Here is a 21109-nt window from a genome sequence, read left to right as displayed (position 1 = left end):
TCACACAAATAGGAGCATGACAATTAGATCAAGAAATTATTGCAGTCAGTATGACAAATCTACTAATTTAAACTAAAATTTAACTATTGTCTGGCTTCAGAGGATACTTTGTGGCTAGCCATGTGCTATGTATTGGATTTTTTGTTGCTGTCATGCGTTCTTCATATTTTAAGCAATGCCAGGAGACCATTAGTGTAACATTCGCTCACTCTCTATATTGGGTATGGATTTTGACATATGAGAAGAAAATACAGGTCTACTTCCAAAAATTATGTCAAACAAAATTACTTAAAATTTTGTTGATTTTTGACAGTGCAAAGTTTTGAGAATTGATGTAAAGATACAAGAAAAAATCCAAAGAAATATAAAATAAATTACGGTTAACGTAGGGTAGGGATAGAGTATTAATTTCTCACATATTTACAAGTCTTGAAAGACTAGTATTTAGTCTTTTCCTTCTAGTTTCAATTCACTAATTTTCTAATGCTGGCATTAGAAAGTTTTTACGACACTGTTGTGATTGAACATACTTCTGAAGAGTTAGTCCTCATTTCTGGAATCAAGTACCTAAAGTAAACTTTCAAGAAGTTTAAAGTAGGAAGGTAAAGGCCAAATATTTACATGTGGATTTTTTTTTTTTAATATAGGAACAAAAAATTTAGTTAAGAGTAGACCTGAGTTATATTAGAGTAGAGTTATATTCCACCTGAGGAAATGAGTATTCTAAAAAACTGTAGCAAAATTTGTAACTAAGATTTGTTGTTATAATGACTTCCAAGAGTAGCACTGGGACTTCCCACTGTGATACTGGACACTATCAAAGAATTGGAAATACTTTGTAATCATTTCTTAGACATTTTCTGTGAATTCAGGAGTTATACATCATCCTGGTTGAAAAGTGCTGTCTCTCTAAACTAACTGAAAAATACGCTAAGAGTCATATTTAAATCCAGTTTCACTTAAAAGGAATGTTTGTTAAAGCTACTTCTGAGTGTGTTGGAACTGAAATCCGTTCAAGATTTGTGATCCTGTATTTAGGGTTGATTTCTACCAGGAACAGATGGCACTAGAAGTAGACAGATGACAAGTCATACAGCACAAAACACCTAATAAATGATATTTTGTAAGCGTGATCATGAAATAATAAGAGTCTATAAAGTGTTATTGCAGCATTTGGTTTTGAAGAGCAGATAGCTAAAGAGGAGTTTTTATGAAGGGGCAAGTTGCATTCAAGCTATTTCAAAAAATGCTTTAATTCAAAGATTCCAGATCAGCAGATGTTGAACTATTTGAAGGGCAAATTAAAGTCATATTCTAATGTACTCTTGAGGGACTCAGACTGGTTATGGCAATCTTACTGAATATGTATGGGATGAGAGATTTGCCTTTAAGGCATCTAGCTCCTTAAAACTCACTGTGGTTGTATGTGGTTACTCTAAATCAATTACTGAGATAGAACCCAAACCAGGAATAAATTGTTTAATCTCAGAGGACACTTACTCAAAGGATACTTTAAAAAGAGGTAGGTTTGAAACCTCTGTCTTTAAATTGGCATAGATTTGTCCATTGTAGAAGTTTTGATCTGTGAACTAAGCAATGAAGCAATTAAAGCTCTGGTTTAGGCCAAAAGGTGGCATTACCATTGTTCTAGGTTGGACTTTAAGCTTACAGTGCCATGTTGCTTTATTCCAAATTTGGTTTTGGCAGGGTCATAAGGCCTTCTCCTATGCATGTCTCATGTTGCCATCTTAGATAAACTCCTGTGTAGATGAAATATTTGGGAAACTGGATAAATGGAAGTACTGGGAATGGCAGGATTATGTGTTTTTTCATGTAAAGCAACCCAAAGGCACATAAAGATATGATGCTGGGGCTTTTGTGATGCAGAGCTATCATTCTGAAAACTAATTCCTTAAGAACTGAGCCCTTTTATTGCTTTTTAGTTTAATGAGAATACTGACCAATATCTGGAATTAAACTTGAGAGTTTCTTATTGGGAATATAAATCGCTTTGTTGTTTCCACTGGAAACAAATTTTTAAAAGTTGAAAGTACTCTTACCATCAATGTGGTCTGTGTCCTTCCTACCATTACAGCTGACTTAGAGTTGTATTAGTCCCATTTGCCTTGCAGATTTTTGGATTGGAAAATGGAGGTGCCACAACACTTCTTTTCTGTGTTGTTGAATACTACTGCAACACGTAGAATTAAATAGTACCAACAGTGTTAGATTTTACATTCTGTGTAACAGTGACTATTATGTACAAAATCCCTTCTCTAGTGAAGTTTTTCTTTTAGTGTCATATAAATTTATGAAATTAAAGGAAGAATATTAGGGCCAGTATTTATATTAGTATGATAACACCAGTACTGCAAGATGTTGACTTCCAAGGTTCTTTGTTAAGGCTAAAAGCTTTCTTAGTGTTATTTAAAGTAGTCCTTTATGTGCAGTAGTTTGTATTTGCAGATGAATTTTGTTCATCAAATGGTTACTTCTTTAATAAAAAGTAGTTGATAGTTGATGTTCAGCAGTATTTTAGTAGCATTTAAAATACAGAATTCTCTTTAATTTTATTCAGATTTCATTTATTAAAATTAATTCATTAAATGTATGTCTTCAGATGGAGCAAAATGAGAATTTTCCTTTAGTGGATGTAAAAACTTCTTCATGAGAGTTTGCTGAATGCAACATTTCTAGTTTTTTTAATAGGTTCTGAAAACCAGGTTTTTAAAATGAAAAACTTTTGCACAGCAATGTTAAATTTAAAAAAAAAAAGTTGGGAAGCATAAAAAAAAAAAGCCAGCTGTGAAACTAGAGGGGAGAGAAAGGCCAGGGCTTCTGTCAAAGCACCCTCAGCATGTGGAATATTTGTGGTCAGTAGATACCCTGGGGCTTGGGATTGTTCAAATTCCGATCTCTGGAGTTGACCCAGAAAGTGACAAACCCTGAGTGTCCCAGCAGTGCTGCCCTGGTGCTGCAGAGAGCAGGGACATCTCCATCCTCCTGCCTAGGTATGCTCCCAGTTTGTGCTCCGTGCTGCAGAACTGGGAGCTGAGTTTTGAGTATTTTCAATTTGTCAGCTTGAGAGCAGCAAAAATGAAATATTTGCGTGACTGGAAACTCACAGCTTGGAAACAGGAGTGGTGGAGTGGAAACGTTGCTTGTGTTTAAGCTGCTGTTATGTTTGTATCTTGGTGGTTTTAGGATGCATTTTTATTAATAGAGGTTGGAAATTTTTTTGGTAATTTTTACAGGAAAATGTGTTTGCGGCTTGGCGATTAGTGTATTTCTAGATAAACGCCTCCCTTGTGCCTGCTGTTTTATAGGTTTTGATTTCTGATTCATTTTGTCACACTGGTTACTGGTCTGACTTCTGTCACTGAGATGTTAAAATAACCCCAAAACAAAACAAAGTTACCAACAAGACAAGTGTGATAAACATTTTTATAATAATGAGTTTTGCCCTTAGAGTGGGAAATGCAGTTTTTCTCATGTTCCCGTGCAAATGCTCTCTACAGAAGACAGTGCTCATGGCCCATCCTGTTTTCTCTAGCTCTATGATGAAATGACAGACAATATCCTATCATACTCATGTGTTCCCTAGTCTCTAGTTTATAGGCTCTTTAGCATTATCAAAAAGGCTTCAGTGGTAGCTACCTATAGGAGCTATGTTCTCCATACTGGAGGAATGAGAACAGATTTTCATTGCTGGCTGGTCTTTACTGTCTTTCAACTGGGGAAGCAAGTTTAATATTTGTATTGCTTTTCTTTTTCATTTGTACTTCTAATATTTTGCCTTCCCTTTTTTTTTTTTTTTTTTTTTTTTTTTTTTTTTTTTTTTTTTTTTTTGGTTGGTTTTCGATTTGGGTTTGGGGGTTTTTTTTTGGCGGAGGGTGGGGGGCAGTGTCTGGTTTTTCTCCTTATTTAAAAGTTCTTTTTTTCAAGATAGCAAGTCTTTCGTGGCAGAGGCCTATCTTTTCTTTATCCTAGATGTGTAAGCTGCATTTGAGACATCCTGGCAAGAAAATGGTGAAGTTCTATGTAGTGTTAATGATAAGTGTAGCATTGATTCCTTAGGGTGCATCAGTGTCAGGTTCGTGCTGCTCAGTTTGGAATTTCATGTGTGCAATTCAGAAATTTTGTTATGAAATGTTGCTAATATGGTGAACTGTGTCACTTTGACTTTTTCTGAGCAGGGACTAGGCAGGGAGTAGGTGATATTTTTTAGAGGGGGTGGTTTGAATGCTCTAAATTCTGAAGTTGTCTTTTATGTTTCAGAAGAACCTCTTGGGTCTCAGCTCCAGTTTTGCTATAAGATCTTTCCTGCCATTAACTCTAATTTTATCCTTACATGATGCTAGCTCTCAAGTTGGGATTCACTACATGAGGTTATTCTAGCAAGGGAGAAGAATGCTTTTCACAATAAAAATGTCAATAAATGTCTGTTAATTTCATGATAGTCATGACACAACAGTGGAATTAATAGAAATATCTTGCCACTTTAAATTTCTTGTTGCATATAATCTTGATCCCTCACCCCCTCTGTATTTGAAACTCTACTAAAAGGATCTGGATATCCAAGCAGAGCTTAGGCCAGAACCAGGATGCTGACTGATTATCTGTCTCTTTTCTGATTTCTCACTAGCCTTCCCTCAGAGAGCAAACTGGTTGGTTCTTGTTAATTTTTATAACTCACTGTGATGTGATCTTATTTTTCTGCTTAAGCTATAAACTAGTGCAGGGAAATTGGCACTGATCCTGAAAGAGTTACAAGATATTTTGTGTTAATCTTTCAAAAGAGAATCTTCATTGGTATATATTGTGCAGGAGTAAATAACTTCTCTTACTGGTACCTTAGATCAGCTTTAGCTAATTAAAAGTACTGGGTGTTACTTACAGAGTGGTTTTTTTGCAAAATAAATTTCACCTCTATCTTGTCTTTGCTTATTTACAGTAAATGAAACAGTTGAAATTGGATTCCACCATTTTTGCCCTTACACACTCTAGCTTCTTTTCTATTTTCTATTAAAATAATGACTTCTGAAATCGCTTTAAACTTCACAAAGAAAATGTTTCTCACTGATTGTTGCATATGACAATAACACACTGTTTTTAGCTGTGTAGGACAGAGTCAAGTTCTTGTCTCTGGAGACAAGAGAATGGTGATTTATAACTAGTGGGTTAATCTAAAGGTGGGATGAGCATCCTGTGTATGTGTCAGGAAAACAGTGGTTCACTATGTAGGTGTTAAGAGATCCTTAGGGAGAAGCATGTTTATCTTAGTAAATGTGACTGATGTCTCCAGAATAATTATGTTTTTTAAAAAATATATAATGTATAATATTTGAAAGATGAGCTTTTATGCAGTGTTGTTTATAACATACAAAATGCTAAACTGTACCTTTTTTATTTTAAATAAAACCTTTTTTCCCCCCTCTCACCACAGGATAATGAGAAAAGGACCCCTTTACATGCTGCTGCCTATCTGGGAGATGCAGAAATTATTGAACTACTTATTTTATCTGGTATGTTCTGTTCCTGTTAATGGAAAACAAATAACTCTATGCACATCCAAAGAAGTATTTATGTACATCTTAGTCTGTGTAGCTTTTAATGAGATATTTAATGAACTAGAAATTCAAGATGCTTGTACTGAAATTTTAGTTTCCAGACTTCTTAGTGTTACAATACTGTGTAGCTCTGTAGTTCTACTCTAAAATATTTCTTTGTAGAAAGCTTTCTTGGTTATAGCTATTTTTGCTTGTAGCTTGATCAGCTTTCAATAGTTCAACGCAAGGTTAAAGAAGTAATAATGTATATGGTACAGGCAGGTGTTAGCAGCATTGCTTTCATTCTGAAATGCCCTTCAGAAAAGCAATTACACTTAAACATAAAGACACCATCCAGAGTTGGTTGTGCTATTTTAAGTATCTTTGCATGTTGGCTTAAATGCACAGAATATAATTAGAACCAGCTGAAACTGTTAAAATCACATGTTTTTTCCCCTTAAGAAAAAAGAAAATTTTAAGAAAAAAATCCAAGTTCTGTAAAACAGTATACTTTGGGTTGGTGTTTTTTTTTTTTTTTTTTTTTTTTTTTTTTTTTTTTTTTTTTTCTTTTAAAAAGGGTAGAAAACCAAGACACTAAACTAAAAACCTGAAGAACATAATGACTGAAGGACTGAATTGACTGTCTTTGATCTTGGAGAGACCTACCCACCAAGTAGCTTGAGGCTGAATTTGTAATACAGAGCTTCAAGCTTTCATAGAAAGATGAGAACTTGTAGCAGTCCCATAGAACTACTTTAATCTTCAGTCTGCTTAATTGCACACCTCACCTGTGGAAAGCTGGTATCCATCACCAACTCATCAACTCCTCATCAACTCCTTCTAACAAATTCTGCTTTAAGGAAATGCCACTTTTAGGATTATAGGAGTCACTTCCAGACGTTCATCTGAATTTGCTAGGCGTTAATTAATTTGTTACAATTTTAGTATGATGTCATATTTTCATTATATACATGTTACTTGTGCTCTCTATATAAGTGTATATATATACATATAATAAAAATACATGATGTGCTATTAATTAATATATCTATTGTATGGACATACTCTATAGTGACATTTTGTCCAGAAAAGTTCACTTTTTAAAAGGTGCAAGGTTTGAAAAGCTAAAAAGGTACTGTTTTTCCCTATCCAGAAGAAAGGCAAGTTCTGGTAACTTGAAAATAGATAGTGGACCCTTTCATCAACTAACAGTCTTATAAACTTTGCAAATTTTTAGTCACTACTTCTGCGAGGGAATCTTCTGTCTGGTTTAGATGAACACAGTCTGTTACCAGAGCCATGATAGAACAAAGTACCCCTTTTACCCCTTTCTTGGGCAAAAAGCATATGGGAGGAGGGGAATTCTAGTTCAGATGGGACTGAAACGTGATCCTGATGGGGGGAAGTGGTAGGAGAAGAAATATTACTCCTGCTATTTGGGCACATAGCATGGGGTTAAGCCTAAGGAAAAATGGAGAACAAAGAAGGGAGGTAAGAATTAGGACTGTACAAGTAGTCCAAAGCTGAGCAGTTGCATGCAGGAAAGGCTGTGGGTGCTGCAGTGTCTGCACCTTGTTCAGAGAGGATGTGAGGCATTGATATGTCCCAGATAACATTTGTTTAATGAAAATCAGCATTTGCTTGCAACAAAACAATGCATTTGATAGTTGCAAATCGCAGGCTTTGAAAGCTGTGGTGATGTCAGTCCAGCCTTGCTGTGCTCACATGCTGTGCTGTGGACTGCAGTACCATGTTGTGCCTTGCTGGAGAGGCACAGCCTCCTGAAAGTCCCAGAGAAAGGCTGTGCTGGGAGTGAACAGGGGTGGTGCAGAGAGGGGTGCACAGGTAGGTGTGAGTTGTTGACATGTTTGTGAGTGAAGAGGGGCATCAATTGCAGGGTGAAAGTGATGTCTGAGTGTTCAGGCTGTTCATTTGCAAGGCTGTGCTGTAATTGGGCACAAATCTGTATATTATCTGCCTGCAAGCAGTAGTTTTAGGCAAGCCTCTTAAATATTTTAAAAGTATTCACCAATTTAGTCTCCTTTTTGGATGCTGGATTTGAAATCTTTGTGCTTGGTGAAATATGAGCACTCAGCTGTATCAGAAGTGCTGAGCCAGCTGCTTCTCAGAGAAATCAGGTCTAGGTGTCTCAAAATGCACAAGCTATGATTTGTCTTTTAGCTCTCTTAATTGAAAGGTGGGGAACAGAGGTTAAGTGTATTTATCCTCTCCATTTCATAAAGATAAGGAAAATTCATCTGTTGTGTTTCAGCTGGAAATCAAATATCTCCTTTGAGACAGATGTATAATGTTACATTTTGTCATAATAGATGACCATTAGGGAGCAAATAAAGAACATCTGTTACCACAGCAAGGCTTGAAAATTGTTTGTTGTGTTGCAAAACCTCTTTTATAAAATTGAAGAAAGTGGTTTGTTGAATAAATAGCACTTCTGTGCAACCATTTCTTCTGTGCAGTAAATTTGCATGTAAAAGTTGGGTATGTGACATTAACTGACCTATTTAACATACCTGCACAAGGGATTGAATTAAGTGTAGTAGACTTCTTTCATCCTAACATTTCTCACCTCATGAAAGCTTGTCCTTGCAACTTTTAATGTCCTCTAACATGACTTTGCTGGAACATTACCAGGAACGACTTTACAGTTTTTCTGCTGTGCAAACTATTCTACAAAGATTGTTTGCTTTGATGTTTTTATTCTTTCTTCGAACTGGACCTCAAAATTACTCAAGCCAGTATTAATCTTTCTGCTGTTTGGTGGCTCTTACTTGATTCTTTCTCATTATTCTCTATTCTTAAAGTGTTATTATAGACTACTTAGGTGTTTGGGTTTTTTGGGGTTTTTTTGTTTTGTTTTGTTTTGTTTTGTTTTGTTTTAATTTGATTATATCTTTTCATCCTGCTCCAGAGAATCCACATTGTTTTCAAAAACTTGTTATGGATCAAGTATTGCAGTCACAATGTCTTTATATTACTTTGCTACAGATCTAAGTAACCCATATTGCACATCCTGAAGATATGCTGATATACTGCTTCAGCCTTTTTGCAGACTTTTTGGGAGTAAGTTTTCAGTCTCAAGAGCATTCTTTTTTAGTTGTTGAATTCTTGAGATATTTTTCAACTAAGTCTTAAGGTTGCTCTGTGACCTTGTCTTTTGTCTTTCACCTGGACAAGGAATCTGTAGGTGATGGTTTGGATACAGGCTCCAAACATCAAAGAAAATTGCTTTACTGACTCTGTTTTGGGCCTGGACATTAAATTGCCTTTTGGATTTTCTTTGAGACACTAATAAACTCATTCCCTAGAGATGTGAGTGCCTTACCAACAGTTTTTTCATACCACTGTGATCTGTGGAAGTCTAAATTTTCAAATATTCTCTCACTTTTGGATTTTAGCTTGATAAACAATTATTCTAGCATTCCTAAATTTGTTTTGTAGGGAAGTGACCAAGAAGAGCCATGAAGATTATTTATAGCATTCAGAAGGATAGAACAGAAGTTCATATTTTAGTCACTTGAGAATCATAATTTTAGAAGCATTTTCCTTTTTGTATTACTCTGGGAAGAGTAGTAACACTCATCACAGTTTTATTTTTATGACCTTTATACAGCTCTGCATCCTGGTGCACAAATAACATCTGTCTACTTTGCATAATTGCATTGACTTTAAGAGTGTAAATGAGGGCAAACTACTGAAAAGTAAAAAAGTATAATAGTTAAGTCTAAATTAACTGAATGTCCAGCTTTTTGTTCTTTCCAGGAAGCCCTGATGAAAAAAATCAAACCCTTCTTTAAGTCCTGCATACAAACTGTTGTGGAGAGGCTTCTTGCTTTATAAAAAAAATATTTCCAACTGTCCTCTGGTTTTTAATTCCATCAGAGTCTACTGTGCCAGGAAGTGTCATGTGAAAAGCAGAACAAATTAGTGTGATCACCGAATGTATTCCTTTGATTACTAACTTCTTCCATTTATTTTCTAAAAATACTGCAGAGATGATTATTGCTTTCACTGAAATCAATGTAATTCATAACAATCAACATTTGATTTGTCTGTTGTTTTCTTCTGAATAGATTTAGTTACTATATTGCATGGATACTTAAATACGAACACAACACAGAGCTGTTTGCTTAACCCAACATTTTCTCTGCATGAAGCTCCGTGTTACATGAATGTGGTCAAACTCCGTCTCATTAAGGTTTGGCAGCCCGTGAGTTTGTTTCCTCTGGGTCAACTGGAAAATGTAAGAACCGTGCTGATGCTGGAAAACTGCCACTGTAGTAATAACAGATTTTGAAAGATAGTAGAGACCCTTCAGTGTTAACACCAGTTTACCTGTGTTTCTTTCATCCAATTACGAATCTCTGTGAGTATTTGAAATCCATGCCATGACAGTCACAGAGCTCAGCTGTTGAAAGGCTCTTGCTGCCTCAGTCCCAGGCCAATGAAGCTCCCTTTGTTTGGATTGCAGATGTACCCACACACTGAGGGCGTTTCACAGGGGCCCCTTTGACACTGACTGTATCTTTCAGCTTCCTCTTCTTTTGACAGCGATGTTGGCTGATGTTTTTCTTTTCCAAGCTGGCCTAACTTGCCCCTGGCAGTGGTAAAAGTCAGTTGCTGTGAAGAAAGTAGCTCTGATGTTCTTTGAGAGAAAAAAGTTAAGCTGACTCAGGAAAAGATAGAACTGTTCAGTAGCTTTGGTCAGAGGACTTAATGTTGCTCAGTGAAGCTCAAGGGGGTGGTGGCTGAGATGTGGCAGAAACTGAAATTCTGAAAGGAAATGGCCTTATATGACAGATCAGTAAAGTCCTGGAAGGATGGCTTCAACTTGATTGTGGTTTTCCTCCCTTTCCTGGCCAGTGTGTCTCCTTGTGTATTTGTTTTGTGGGGTTGTTTTGGGGGTTGGGAGTCGTTTTGTTTGTTTGTTTCTTAGGGAACAAAAAGAAAAATTTTTCTTGAAGTCTCATTCTCTCTGGACTGTCTCAGACCTGTTCCTCTTGGATTTTTTCACTATTCTATAGAATTTATGCTATGCATTTAGCTTTTAAATAGCAAGAAGCTTTCTCTCCATAATTTTTGCAGCCATGATTTTCCAAGTATCCAAGTTTTTAATAGGAAATTACACTCAATTTCTAATATTGATTATTCCAATTCATATCTCAAATCTTCCTGTATTTTAAAAACTTCTGTATGTCCTCCTATCTGTTTGCATATTTTTCTATCTAAGGAAAAGTTTTCATCTCTGTTTATTCCTTAGTATAGTCTGAGAATTTCTGCTGCCAGTTTACGTGCTTCCAAGGTCATTGTCTCTAGATAAAAAAGTGGATCATTCAAGAGGAAGAACTTCTGAACCTATTACTAGCTGTTAGGAAAATAATTAAGTAAAATCTAATTACTGTAGGATTAGTGGTTACTCTCAGTGAGTTATACCTGAGATCTTCCTAATTTCTCCAAAGCTAATATCAAAAATTATTTCAGTATATTAGTTTTTAGGACAGAGTTTGCTACTTTCTTAAATGCTCTCTGTAAAGATCTTGTTTACATTTTTTACTCCTAAATAGACATTTCAGAGCTTCAAATACTGAACATTGGGTGTCTGTGTTGCATAACTGAATGAAAACTCTTTTGCTTTCTTTGCTTATGTTATGATATTACTCAGTCACTAGCACATCTTGTACAATAACAAAGGAAAATACCATCCTTGAGAGTCTAAAAATACAGACTGCAAACAGAACAGTGGAAGGCAATTGAGTACTTAAGTCAGTACTGTGAGCAAAGATGCAAATGTCTTGTCAGTTCTGCTGTATTTCTTAATCTATTTCCAACTAGTGATGCATAAGTAATTCAGCCACTGCATTCATTAGTCTTCTGAGGACATTTCCAAATAGGAAGAGTTCTGGTGCAGAGGAGCTGTGGAGGAGTGTCGCAGCAAGATTTTTTTGTGAGAGGAATACACAGGTGGTGTGAGACAGGACAGTGGAATTGTTGTGTGGAAGTTAATGGGTGAAGGAAGAGATGTGTGGTTGTTTCTTGCAGCATTTCCTGCCCAGTCGTTCTTTTCTGCCTGTCTGTCTAAGAGATAGTTGAGATGCTAGCTCTTACTGGAATGTAAGGATATCAACACCAAGAAGCATGTTGAAACATATGTCCAGGAATTGGTGGCTAATAGCACACTTAAATGTGCAATTGTTACTTGTGGATTGGTAGAATTAAACCTTCCAGGATCATTCTGTAAGTCAGTGCATGTATTCAGTTAGAAAATGTGTCTCTTGAAACATAAATTTGCTGGAAGTAAGCATCACAGAGCTTTTCAATAGCTTCTGTACTTTATTTATTAAGTAAAATGTGTCTTTCTAATTGTCAGTCTGGTGAGTACAACTTGACAAGATGAGATGTAAGATTCAGGGTCAAGGGCAGAAAATTAGGTAATACTTCTCTCTCACTCCCTCCTCTTACCCCACCTTTTGCAGAGCAAAACTCCTGCTTTTATATTTGCCTAGATGTGTAAACTTACTGAGCTGTACTAGCAAAATTAGTGATTAGTGAAAGGAGTGATCTTGTTTAATGTTTTGGCTTAGTGCACCAACATGGAAGAATAATTTGCTTTGTTTGGAAGCTGCTGTTTTAGGGGAGAGTGATTTACGTGGTTGGTTCTTAAGTTCAAGTTGAGTATTTGTGTTCCAGCACTGTGGTTACTCTCTCTGACAAGCACCCTAATCCTTCTCTGGCAAACTCTATGGCATTAAAAGAATTGAAATATAAGAAATTTTACAGTAAAGAAATGAGAAGTTTTGATAAACATGTTAAGACCAGGGCCTTGAAGTCTAGAAGATGTAAGGGATGGAGGCAGGGAGTGGGGGAGAACAGTGGTTTGTTAGGGTTGATTTTTGTTTTGTTTAGTTGGGTTTTGCACACAGGGAATTAAGGTACACTGTACTGTGCTTTAAAAGAGCAAGCTGCTCATAGCTGGCATTTGAAATGTGAGAAATGCCCTGGTTAACATGTCAGCAGGTTGAGCTTTACAGGGATAATATTGCATTGGCAGTGCTGTGCAGCTGGTTACACACATATATGTGTCCAGACGCTTTAAGTCAACTGTGAAGCAATATCTTAAAGCAAAAGTTATTAATTAGAGGTGTAATACATTTTTGTAACATTTTTTGCAGTGGTCTGGAGTAGAGCTTTCCCTCAGATAATCAAGGCTGTAAATCCCCTTACTGTTGCATGGTAGGACCGTGATAGGTTTGGGGGAGCCCAGGAAGGGTCAGAGAGGAACAGTGACATTTTCCCCAAATCATGTGCTACACAGTAAAGAACAGCCTAGAGGAGGATTATGTCCTCAGATACAAGGCTGTTTGGAGAAACTCATCTATGAAATTTAAATGATTCTTGGCAGCATGCCTTCTTGGAGAAATTTAAGGGCAAAGTATGTCTCTCTGACCTAACCCCCAACACTCTCTTAATTTAAAAATGTTATTTTGTTTAGTATATTTAAAGCTGTAGATTTCCCAATCCCCACATTAATGATGAATATGTGGTTTTGGTAATACATTTATTCTGATTTTTCCTTTCTTTCAATATAATAATTTTGCAACTTCTTTAAGAGTTTTTGTTGTGGAAGGAAAAAAACAACCTTTCTTAAGCAAGTCCATCAGAGATTCAGATTTGCTATCAAAAATCAACTTCAGCTTTTCCTGTGTCACAGAATCTACAATTTTTTGTGTATTTTAAAAGTTAGCCTCTTTTAGTATCTGTATTTTTGCACTATTTTAATGTGCCAGACGTAAGCATCCTTGTTTCTTTGGGTGGAAAACCACTTGCAGAATTGGAGACAGGTATTTGCTATGTTGATTTTTTGTTCTTTTAAGAGGATCATATTACTTTTAGATATCACTTCATATTTCCTTAGGTATTTCTCTGGCTAATGCTGATTTTCTCTCTTACTTTCATATATTCTTTTCTTTTAGTCTTAGCAAGTGTGATTAACTTACAGTGAAAGCCTTTTGTATAATATCTTTTTGTGTTTATTTCTTCTCTCTTCTGGTGTAGTTTTTAGGCTATGTGTTACAAGTACCAGAAGTGTCAGCAAAATCTGAACACATAAACACTGCTTGGACTTTAAGCACATTTTCACTTAGAGCTAGAGCTTAGGTAACTGCTGCTTTTTTCCACTGGAAACGTGCATTTCTTCTCATCTGATGAGCACATTGCTTTTCCTATCTTGGGTTTCATTATCTGGATGAATCTGACCTGACCCCAAGTCTTGCAAATGCATTTTCCTGAGGAAAATCAGGATAGTAATTAATGACTTAGTCACTCACTCAAGTTCTTTCAAATGCTTTAACGATATTTGTATCCTAAAGTTAGAAATGGAAATCAGACTATGAAAGTCTTTATTCCTTGGTTGTTGGCTGGATGTGAAGTCAGATGGAGCTTGGAGTACAATTTTGGCTCTTGTTTTTGTCTCATCTGCTAAAAACAAGATGTGGCCAACAATTACCTGGAATATAATCAAGAATTACAGATACTTTTGAAATATATTGATTACATTCTCACCTACCAATCATCACTTCATATCTCTGATGTCATTCATCACTTGCTGCCTTTTGTGAAGGATTGCCAAAAATCCTCAGGCATTTCTAGTAACTTTTAGAATACTCATATTCTTTCTTTGCTTGAGTTCTGTGCAAGACTTGATATAGTACAGTCTGCTATGGCACATGTGTTGCAGTGCGCCACTGGGTCCTTAGGATTTGTCACAAAAACAGATACTTGTGGTTATTTCCTAAACTTTTGTTAGACTGTGAGGGTTTTCTTCAAATAGGCTTGGACTTTCTTCCCTATTTACTAGTCTTATTTTTCAAAAACTTTTGCACTTAGGAAAATAGGAGGAAATCTTATTCTGAAATTTAGGTAAGGAAATATGGAAATCCCTGAAATTGTAGCCAGCAGTTAGACCTCAGTCTCTGTTCAGTGCGTGGAAGACCTAAGATCAAACTGCAAGTTAGGATCCTGCATCAGCTTCCATGTTCTCGTCTTACGACTGAAGGGGATGGATTGATTAGAAACTCAAGAGACTAGTCTTCAGATATTTGGGTTGCTTAGTATATACAACCATAATTTTGTACACACTGCTGTGTTTCTTGATCAGGTGGGCTGGGAGAGACTTCTTTGCTGGTGTGGATCTTGTATCAAAATACCCTGTCTCTCCTTAGAATATCCTGACTTGACCAGCAACCTTTTTGGCATCTTGTGTCTTATTAGCCTTCCATCCTTTTCTGTTCTTTGCATAGAAAAAACTGCAGTTGGTACTGACATACCAGTATTACGTTTAGCTTGAGATGTTAATCAGCTCTGGTCATGTAGTATTAATATTACTGTGTGATTCTTTCCTATAGTATTTCCGAATTCTTTTTTTCAAAAATGTAAGATTTTGTCTAAGCTATCCCTTTAGATTCTCAGAAGTTTTGAAATAAAGATAGATAAGTTTCCAATTAGGGTATAAATGTGCTACAAGGTTCTTTATGTGTGTGTATCAGTAAGAAATTAAATTATTACCTTGAATCATTAAGTCTCTTGTTTGTTGGAGTTCACTGGAAGTTAAGACATAGTTCAGTTGCTTCCTTCAGGGGAAAGAAGTTCCCAAACCCTTCTTTCCTTTTATTATTAAGAAAAAAATTAAAATCCAAACCCAGGATTATGTCCCTTAGAAATGTTTGTGCAGCCTTATTTCCTGGGGGCAGGGATGGCTTTTCCTTGAGTGTGCTTTCAGAACTAGAGAGTTGTGGCTGTTAGTCTCAGGGAGGACCAGGAGGTCCTGAGGTGGGCTAGGTGACCTGCTGGAGTAGTGAAGATTTGTTCCCAAAGTAAATCCCAGTGGAAAAATCATCCTCATCCTATACACCTATCCATGAGACATGGCAATCACAAGGAAACTGTAGGTGTGGGGAGTAAATGCAGCCTCTTCCTGTATTTTCATGGAGAATTTCAACTACAGTGGGAAACTATGAGATCTTTGTTGCTGTGTGAAGGCAAGGAGTTTGTCTTTCTTACATAGCAGCCTTTTATGTGGCTTTGGAGGGGCAGAAGATTACAGAGCATGACCTAGTATAAAAATATGAGTATATTTGGATGTGGAAAAGTATTATTGGTATAATGTTAAAAGAATTTCCTGAAAGGGTTGACTTCAGCTGGAGAAAGGATTCTGTTTCATTTTTTGCATGAAAAATGCAAAGAAATGCCTAGAATAAGTAAATTAATTCTACTAGAATAAGTAAATAGTTATATTTCTGTTCCTGAAAATATTTCAGTTGTTCTGTAAATATCTTTTAAATTTCTATTTTTATTTTTTGTTGCAGGAGCTAGAGTTAATGCCAAAGACAGCAAATGGTTGACTCCTTTACACAGAGCTGTAGCATCTTGTAGTGAGGTATGTTGCTCTTTTTTATTACTTTGTGTTAAAATAAGATATCTCAAATTACCTTCTGTCCATTGTTCATTTTTTAAAAAGTGAAACTACTCCGAACATTTGGAATTGCAGAACATTTTTGCCTTTTTTTTTTCTTTTTTTTTTGCTTTTTGAGGGTATGTATATACGCATATCTGTTGCTTAAGCAGTAAGAAGGGAGGAAAGCTATAAAGTTTGAGTTCTCAGCTTTGCTCTCTGTGACTTCCCTAGCAGAGGACTCTGCATGCAGTGTTCTCAAGTCCAGTTTACTTCTCCTAAGATAACCAGAATGGTTCAGCATGACAGAAGTACAGATGAATTAAGATTTGGCATAACTTTTACAGCATGGTCTTTGCATTACTTCATATTTTTGCATGCTTGGGTGTTCAGGCATTGAAGAAATAAATGGTTCTATCAAAGGCCTGCCAGTGTCTTTTTTAAAAAAAGTGATTAATTAATAGTATTGAATATCACTTTAAAATTTTTGAGTGGAATGTAGGCTGTTTCTTGAAGTCTACCAGTTATATAGTTGTGAGAATATCATCATGCAAGAAATTACTTGGTTATTGTTTCTCTATGGTGGTTGTCCTAATAAAAAATTTAAATGCCTGTAGAAGATCAAAACAGAGAAATGCTAAGCTTGTTATGTGGAAGAGTTTATGCAAAACCATCTCCTTTGAGATCCTGAATCAAACTGATGCTCATTTCAGTACGTTTCAAATAAAGGTTTTTTTTATTAGTAAATTTTTGTTGGGAAGATAGAATTGAATATTTAGTTTTGACAAGCATTGAACTTCAAGTGTTTGATCCATGAACTATCTAAACAAGCTTTGTTTCAGTTTTTGCTTTTGAATTCCCTAGATAAATTGCAGTGTTTTGTCAGTAGCATTAATAGCAAAGTTATGTAGAGATCATGTTATTCAAAAAAACAGTGTTTGAAAATGAATCTTCAAGGGCACGTTATTCCCAAATGCTATTTGTTCTTGAGCTATTTTTAGACTGCTCCTTTGGGAGCTGACCAAAGCACCAAATGCTGCATTCTTCAGAGCCGAGGAACGATAAAAGCTCTCCACATCAGTAATGCTTGCAGAGGCAGGGGAGTGCTGCAAACAAACTGGATTTAGATGATAACTTCAAGAAATGCAACTGTGGTCATAGTTGTTGGTTTGGTTTTTTTAATATGTAAGATTTTAAACAAAATATTAATCAAAGGGAAACAAGAAAAGTAAACCTGTCAGATGCTTGATAGACACTTGTCAGAATTCTCTATTTATAAACACAGTGAGTCATGGGAGCCCATAACCAGGGCTGATACGTGTAGGCACTGTTTTCTAGCTGACAGACCTATATGGGTGAAAAGCTGTAATGAGAAAACTGGGTTATGATTTCAATAAAATGTCTGGACTCTTGAAGTAAGGACAGCTGCAATTAAACAAGGACATTGAAACTTAAAGAATTAGCTGCTGTCGGCTGCACAAGTTCAAGCAGTCAAGACAGTGCCATTTTTATTTGTGTGTGCCTGCAAATGTTGCAAATTAAAAAAAAAAAAAAAAAAAAGTGACCCCAAGTAGATTCAGTCATTAAATTCATTCATGCAAAGGCACATAAATATGAAATACATTATTTTTATACTATATTGTGGTGCTTCCTCTTGCAGAAGGGGTAGTAGCTGTTCTGAAATTTCTTGTTCTGATATGGTATTTTTTACTATTTGGGTTAAAAAAGACAAGACTTAAAATATAATTAGGTTTTTAAGTAATAAATCTGCTTCATTTTTGCACAGAAGACCTATTCAGTGTTCTGATTAATTACTAGCCTATGATGCAGTATTTTCACTTCTGTGTTTGTTCCTATCCTCATTTTTATTGACAGTAGGAGAAATTTCAACATTTTAAATGTGATTTATTCTAATATAAATAGGATCAATAGTGACTTAGCATTCTGTCTGTAGACCTTGCTATGGTACCACAGTGTAATTTAGAACCTCTAGTAACAACTTGTGGTAACATGTTTTAAGTTCAAAGTGGTAATCAATTATTGTGTGCTCAGTGACTGAGTTGGCAGTCACGAAAGCAATTAGTGAATCGTGGGAAGGTCACACAGCTGATGCAAAATGCAATATTCATCATCATGTTGATACTGCCAATGTGTTTATTTTTTCATGCATTCCAATTGTGTGTGCATATTTTAATGGGATTTGTTTATCTTGCTGTAAGAACTGCAGCCTTATTTGTCGAATTTTCACAGCTTGTACTTTGAACAAAAGGAAGTGAATAATCATTTTGGGAGACAGAATTCAGTGCAATATTTTAAAACGGTTTTCGTGAGTTTTGCAACAGTGTATGTTGAAACTTTCTGTGACTGCACTGTTTTATTTGTCATTCTCTAAATGTGCATTCAATAATCTCAAGTTTGCCATTTGTAGACTTGGACAGTTGAAAACTTTTGCATGGCAGATTGATGGAAATTCATTTTAAGTTCATAGTACTTCACTAATCCTTGGCTAAGGAATCCACTAATGGAAGAAATCCTATGATGGTATATTGAACTTTGGAAATTGGTTGTGATGATAAAATAATTTTCCACGTGGCTTAAGGAACTGGATAAAAGACCTGGAAATGGTTGATTTGGTTAAATTATTCATGTCGTTGAATAAATTACATGAATCATAAATGACACCTTATGATAAATCCCCAAGTTTGGATTTATGACAAAGTCCAAATCCCAAAGTATCCTAAAGATTATGTTTGCAAATGAACAGATTGTAAAGAGTTGGTTTCTACTGTACCGTCCTTAAATCAGAGGCTGTCATTTCTGATCTTTACTAAGCAACTTGTTTTTTTTGTAAATGCTTCCAGGATGCTGTTCAGGTGTTGTTAAAGCATTCAGCAGATGTCAATGCTCGTGATAAAAACTGGCAGACACCCCTACACATAGCAGCTGCAAACAAAGCTGTGAAGTGTGCTGAAGCTTTGGTGCCTCTCCTAAGCAATGTAAATGTGTCTGATCGAGCAGGCAGAACTGCATTGCATCATGCAGCCTTCAGTGGACACGTTGAGGTAAAAGTTAATTTTTTTGTCTTCCACTCATCATTCTGTCCCTCACATTACTGGTGTTTCATTTTTGAGTTTAAAACAATTTCTCCCCCATTCTCTCAAAAATCCTCAACCCCTGTTTTGTACTTGAATTTGGTTTCCGTATGCATCTCTGTGCAGAAAAGTTGTGAAAAATAATGTTGCATCATTTAATAGGAAGTTTATTGCAGTGTTCACTTTCTTATGACAAAGCAAATTTGTTGAGTTAAGGGTATTAAATTAAGAACAGTAAATTTAAAATGGAAAAGCCATGATATTTTCTGTTCAGTAAATAGTGAGCATAGGGAGTATGTTGTCATTGAAATTTAGAGGAATATATATAATAAGCTCTGACTCATTAGTCTCTTAGTAATAATCTGAAGATTTAAAAGATTTCATGGCTTGCAATATTTAATTGAGAAGTGTTTTTGTTACATCAGTTTCACGTTCCTTACAGTCACTTCATTGTGACAGTTTTTTCAAACTTATGGAATATTCAAACCCAACAACAACACATAAATCCTCTAAATATGCATAAATTTCTGTTTTCTTCTATGGTTTTCTCCGTTGAAGCAAAGTTTTTTTCCATAATGAACAGAAGATTTCTGTTCTTTTTCTTTCTTTCAGATGGTCAGTTTACTGTTGTCTAGAGGAGCCAATATTAATGCATTCGACAAGAAAGACAGACGAGCTATACATTGGGCAGCATATATGGGTATGTACATATTTCTGTTGATTAATACTGTAGTAATAAATCATCTCATGTTCAGTGGTTTGACATATTTCTAGGAAAAATATTTGCATTGTAAGCATGCAGGTTATCTGTGTCTGCCAAAAAAAAAAAAAAAGTATATTTCAAATTGCCTTGTAAATGTGTATTTTGTGGTGAGGAAAATCTATTTGTTGGAAAAAGAAAAGATAGGTAGTTTTGTTCTTTAACAAGGAGGAACTATGTTCTTCAGTCAGCAAGTCTAGTCACAACCAAAAAAATTGCAGATATTTAGTGATTTAAAAATTAAATCATAAAAAAAATTTGAAATATTTAGTAATGCTAAATAAAAGCAAGCAGTTAACACAAGGAGCACCTGAAACAGAAGATCATTACAGCATCCTTGGGGATTGTATTTCAAAGAATATTCACCTCTGAAACTACAATTCTTGCCTTGCCATTCTTATTCCAGGAGTGGATAATTACTGTTCTCATGGTCTTGATCAATGCCCTGGCAATACTGTCAGAGTAATGTTCTTCCTTGCCTCGATCAGACTTGAAAAGAATTGAATGTGCCATTCAATTACAGAGTGATCATCACAGTATAATGCTCTTAATTTATTGTTTGAAGCTGGGTGAGATTGCACATCAGCTATTGATACCAGTACTTAAAACCCCAGAAGTTAAAGGACAATCTTCATTATTGATCTAGTGTTCTTTCAATATTTTGCATTAGTGTTTTTAATGTACTTATATTTGCAAAGCAACGTCTGTGGCAGTCTGTGCAGCCACTTTACTAAACGTGGTTATTCGCAAAATTTTGTTGAATGAAACTTGTACATGAAATTTCAGAGAACTGACAAGTGTCAATGAGAGGCCAGAGACACCTTCTGTCTTTTTCTTGCCTAAATGAGATAAAAGATTTCTGTATTCCAATTTTAATCAGTCCTGTTTGTAGGCTGTTTACAGGGAACTCACTTAATGAACAGTGTTTGGGCAGGAAAAATGTAATTTAACTGGTGTCAATCTACCTAAATTTCCTTGTAGACAATAGAGAAGAAAAAGCTTTTGAAAGTCTTCAATCAAAGTAAAAATAATTATGACATTCTCTCTCACAGTTTAGAGTGATTGTACATTGCTCCAATTGTTTGGAGAAAACTTTAAAAACTTTTCCACGATGTAAAACTGACCGTAAAATAAAAAAAAGTTACGCTGTTCGTCACTCTACTATAAATAACTTTCTAGGGTTGTATCCATTGTTTTGCTTCCTTCCTGCCTTTCACTCGGCTCCTTGCTGTCCAGCTGCAAA

General features: G+C 35.7%; 1 protein-coding gene across 1 annotated transcript in view; it reads left to right on the top strand.

Moving 5' to 3' along the window:
- ANKRD28 (ankyrin repeat domain 28) overlaps positions 1-21109 on the top strand; it is a 75289-nt gene that overhangs the window by 18077 nt on the left and 36103 nt on the right. Inside the window, 4 exon segments of the mRNA XM_066319511.1 lie at positions 5447-5525; positions 15929-15999; positions 18876-19076; positions 19719-19806. Coding sequence (XP_066175608.1) covers positions 5447-5525; positions 15929-15999; positions 18876-19076; positions 19719-19806 — 439 coding nt within the window.

Source organism: Sylvia atricapilla, chromosome 1, assembly GCF_009819655.1.
Source record: "Sylvia atricapilla isolate bSylAtr1 chromosome 1, bSylAtr1.pri, whole genome shotgun sequence".
NCBI lineage: Eukaryota > Metazoa > Chordata > Aves > Passeriformes > Sylviidae > Sylvia > Sylvia atricapilla.
The sequence above is the reverse complement of the archived record's forward strand: the minus strand, read 5'-3'. Positions and strand labels throughout refer to the sequence as shown.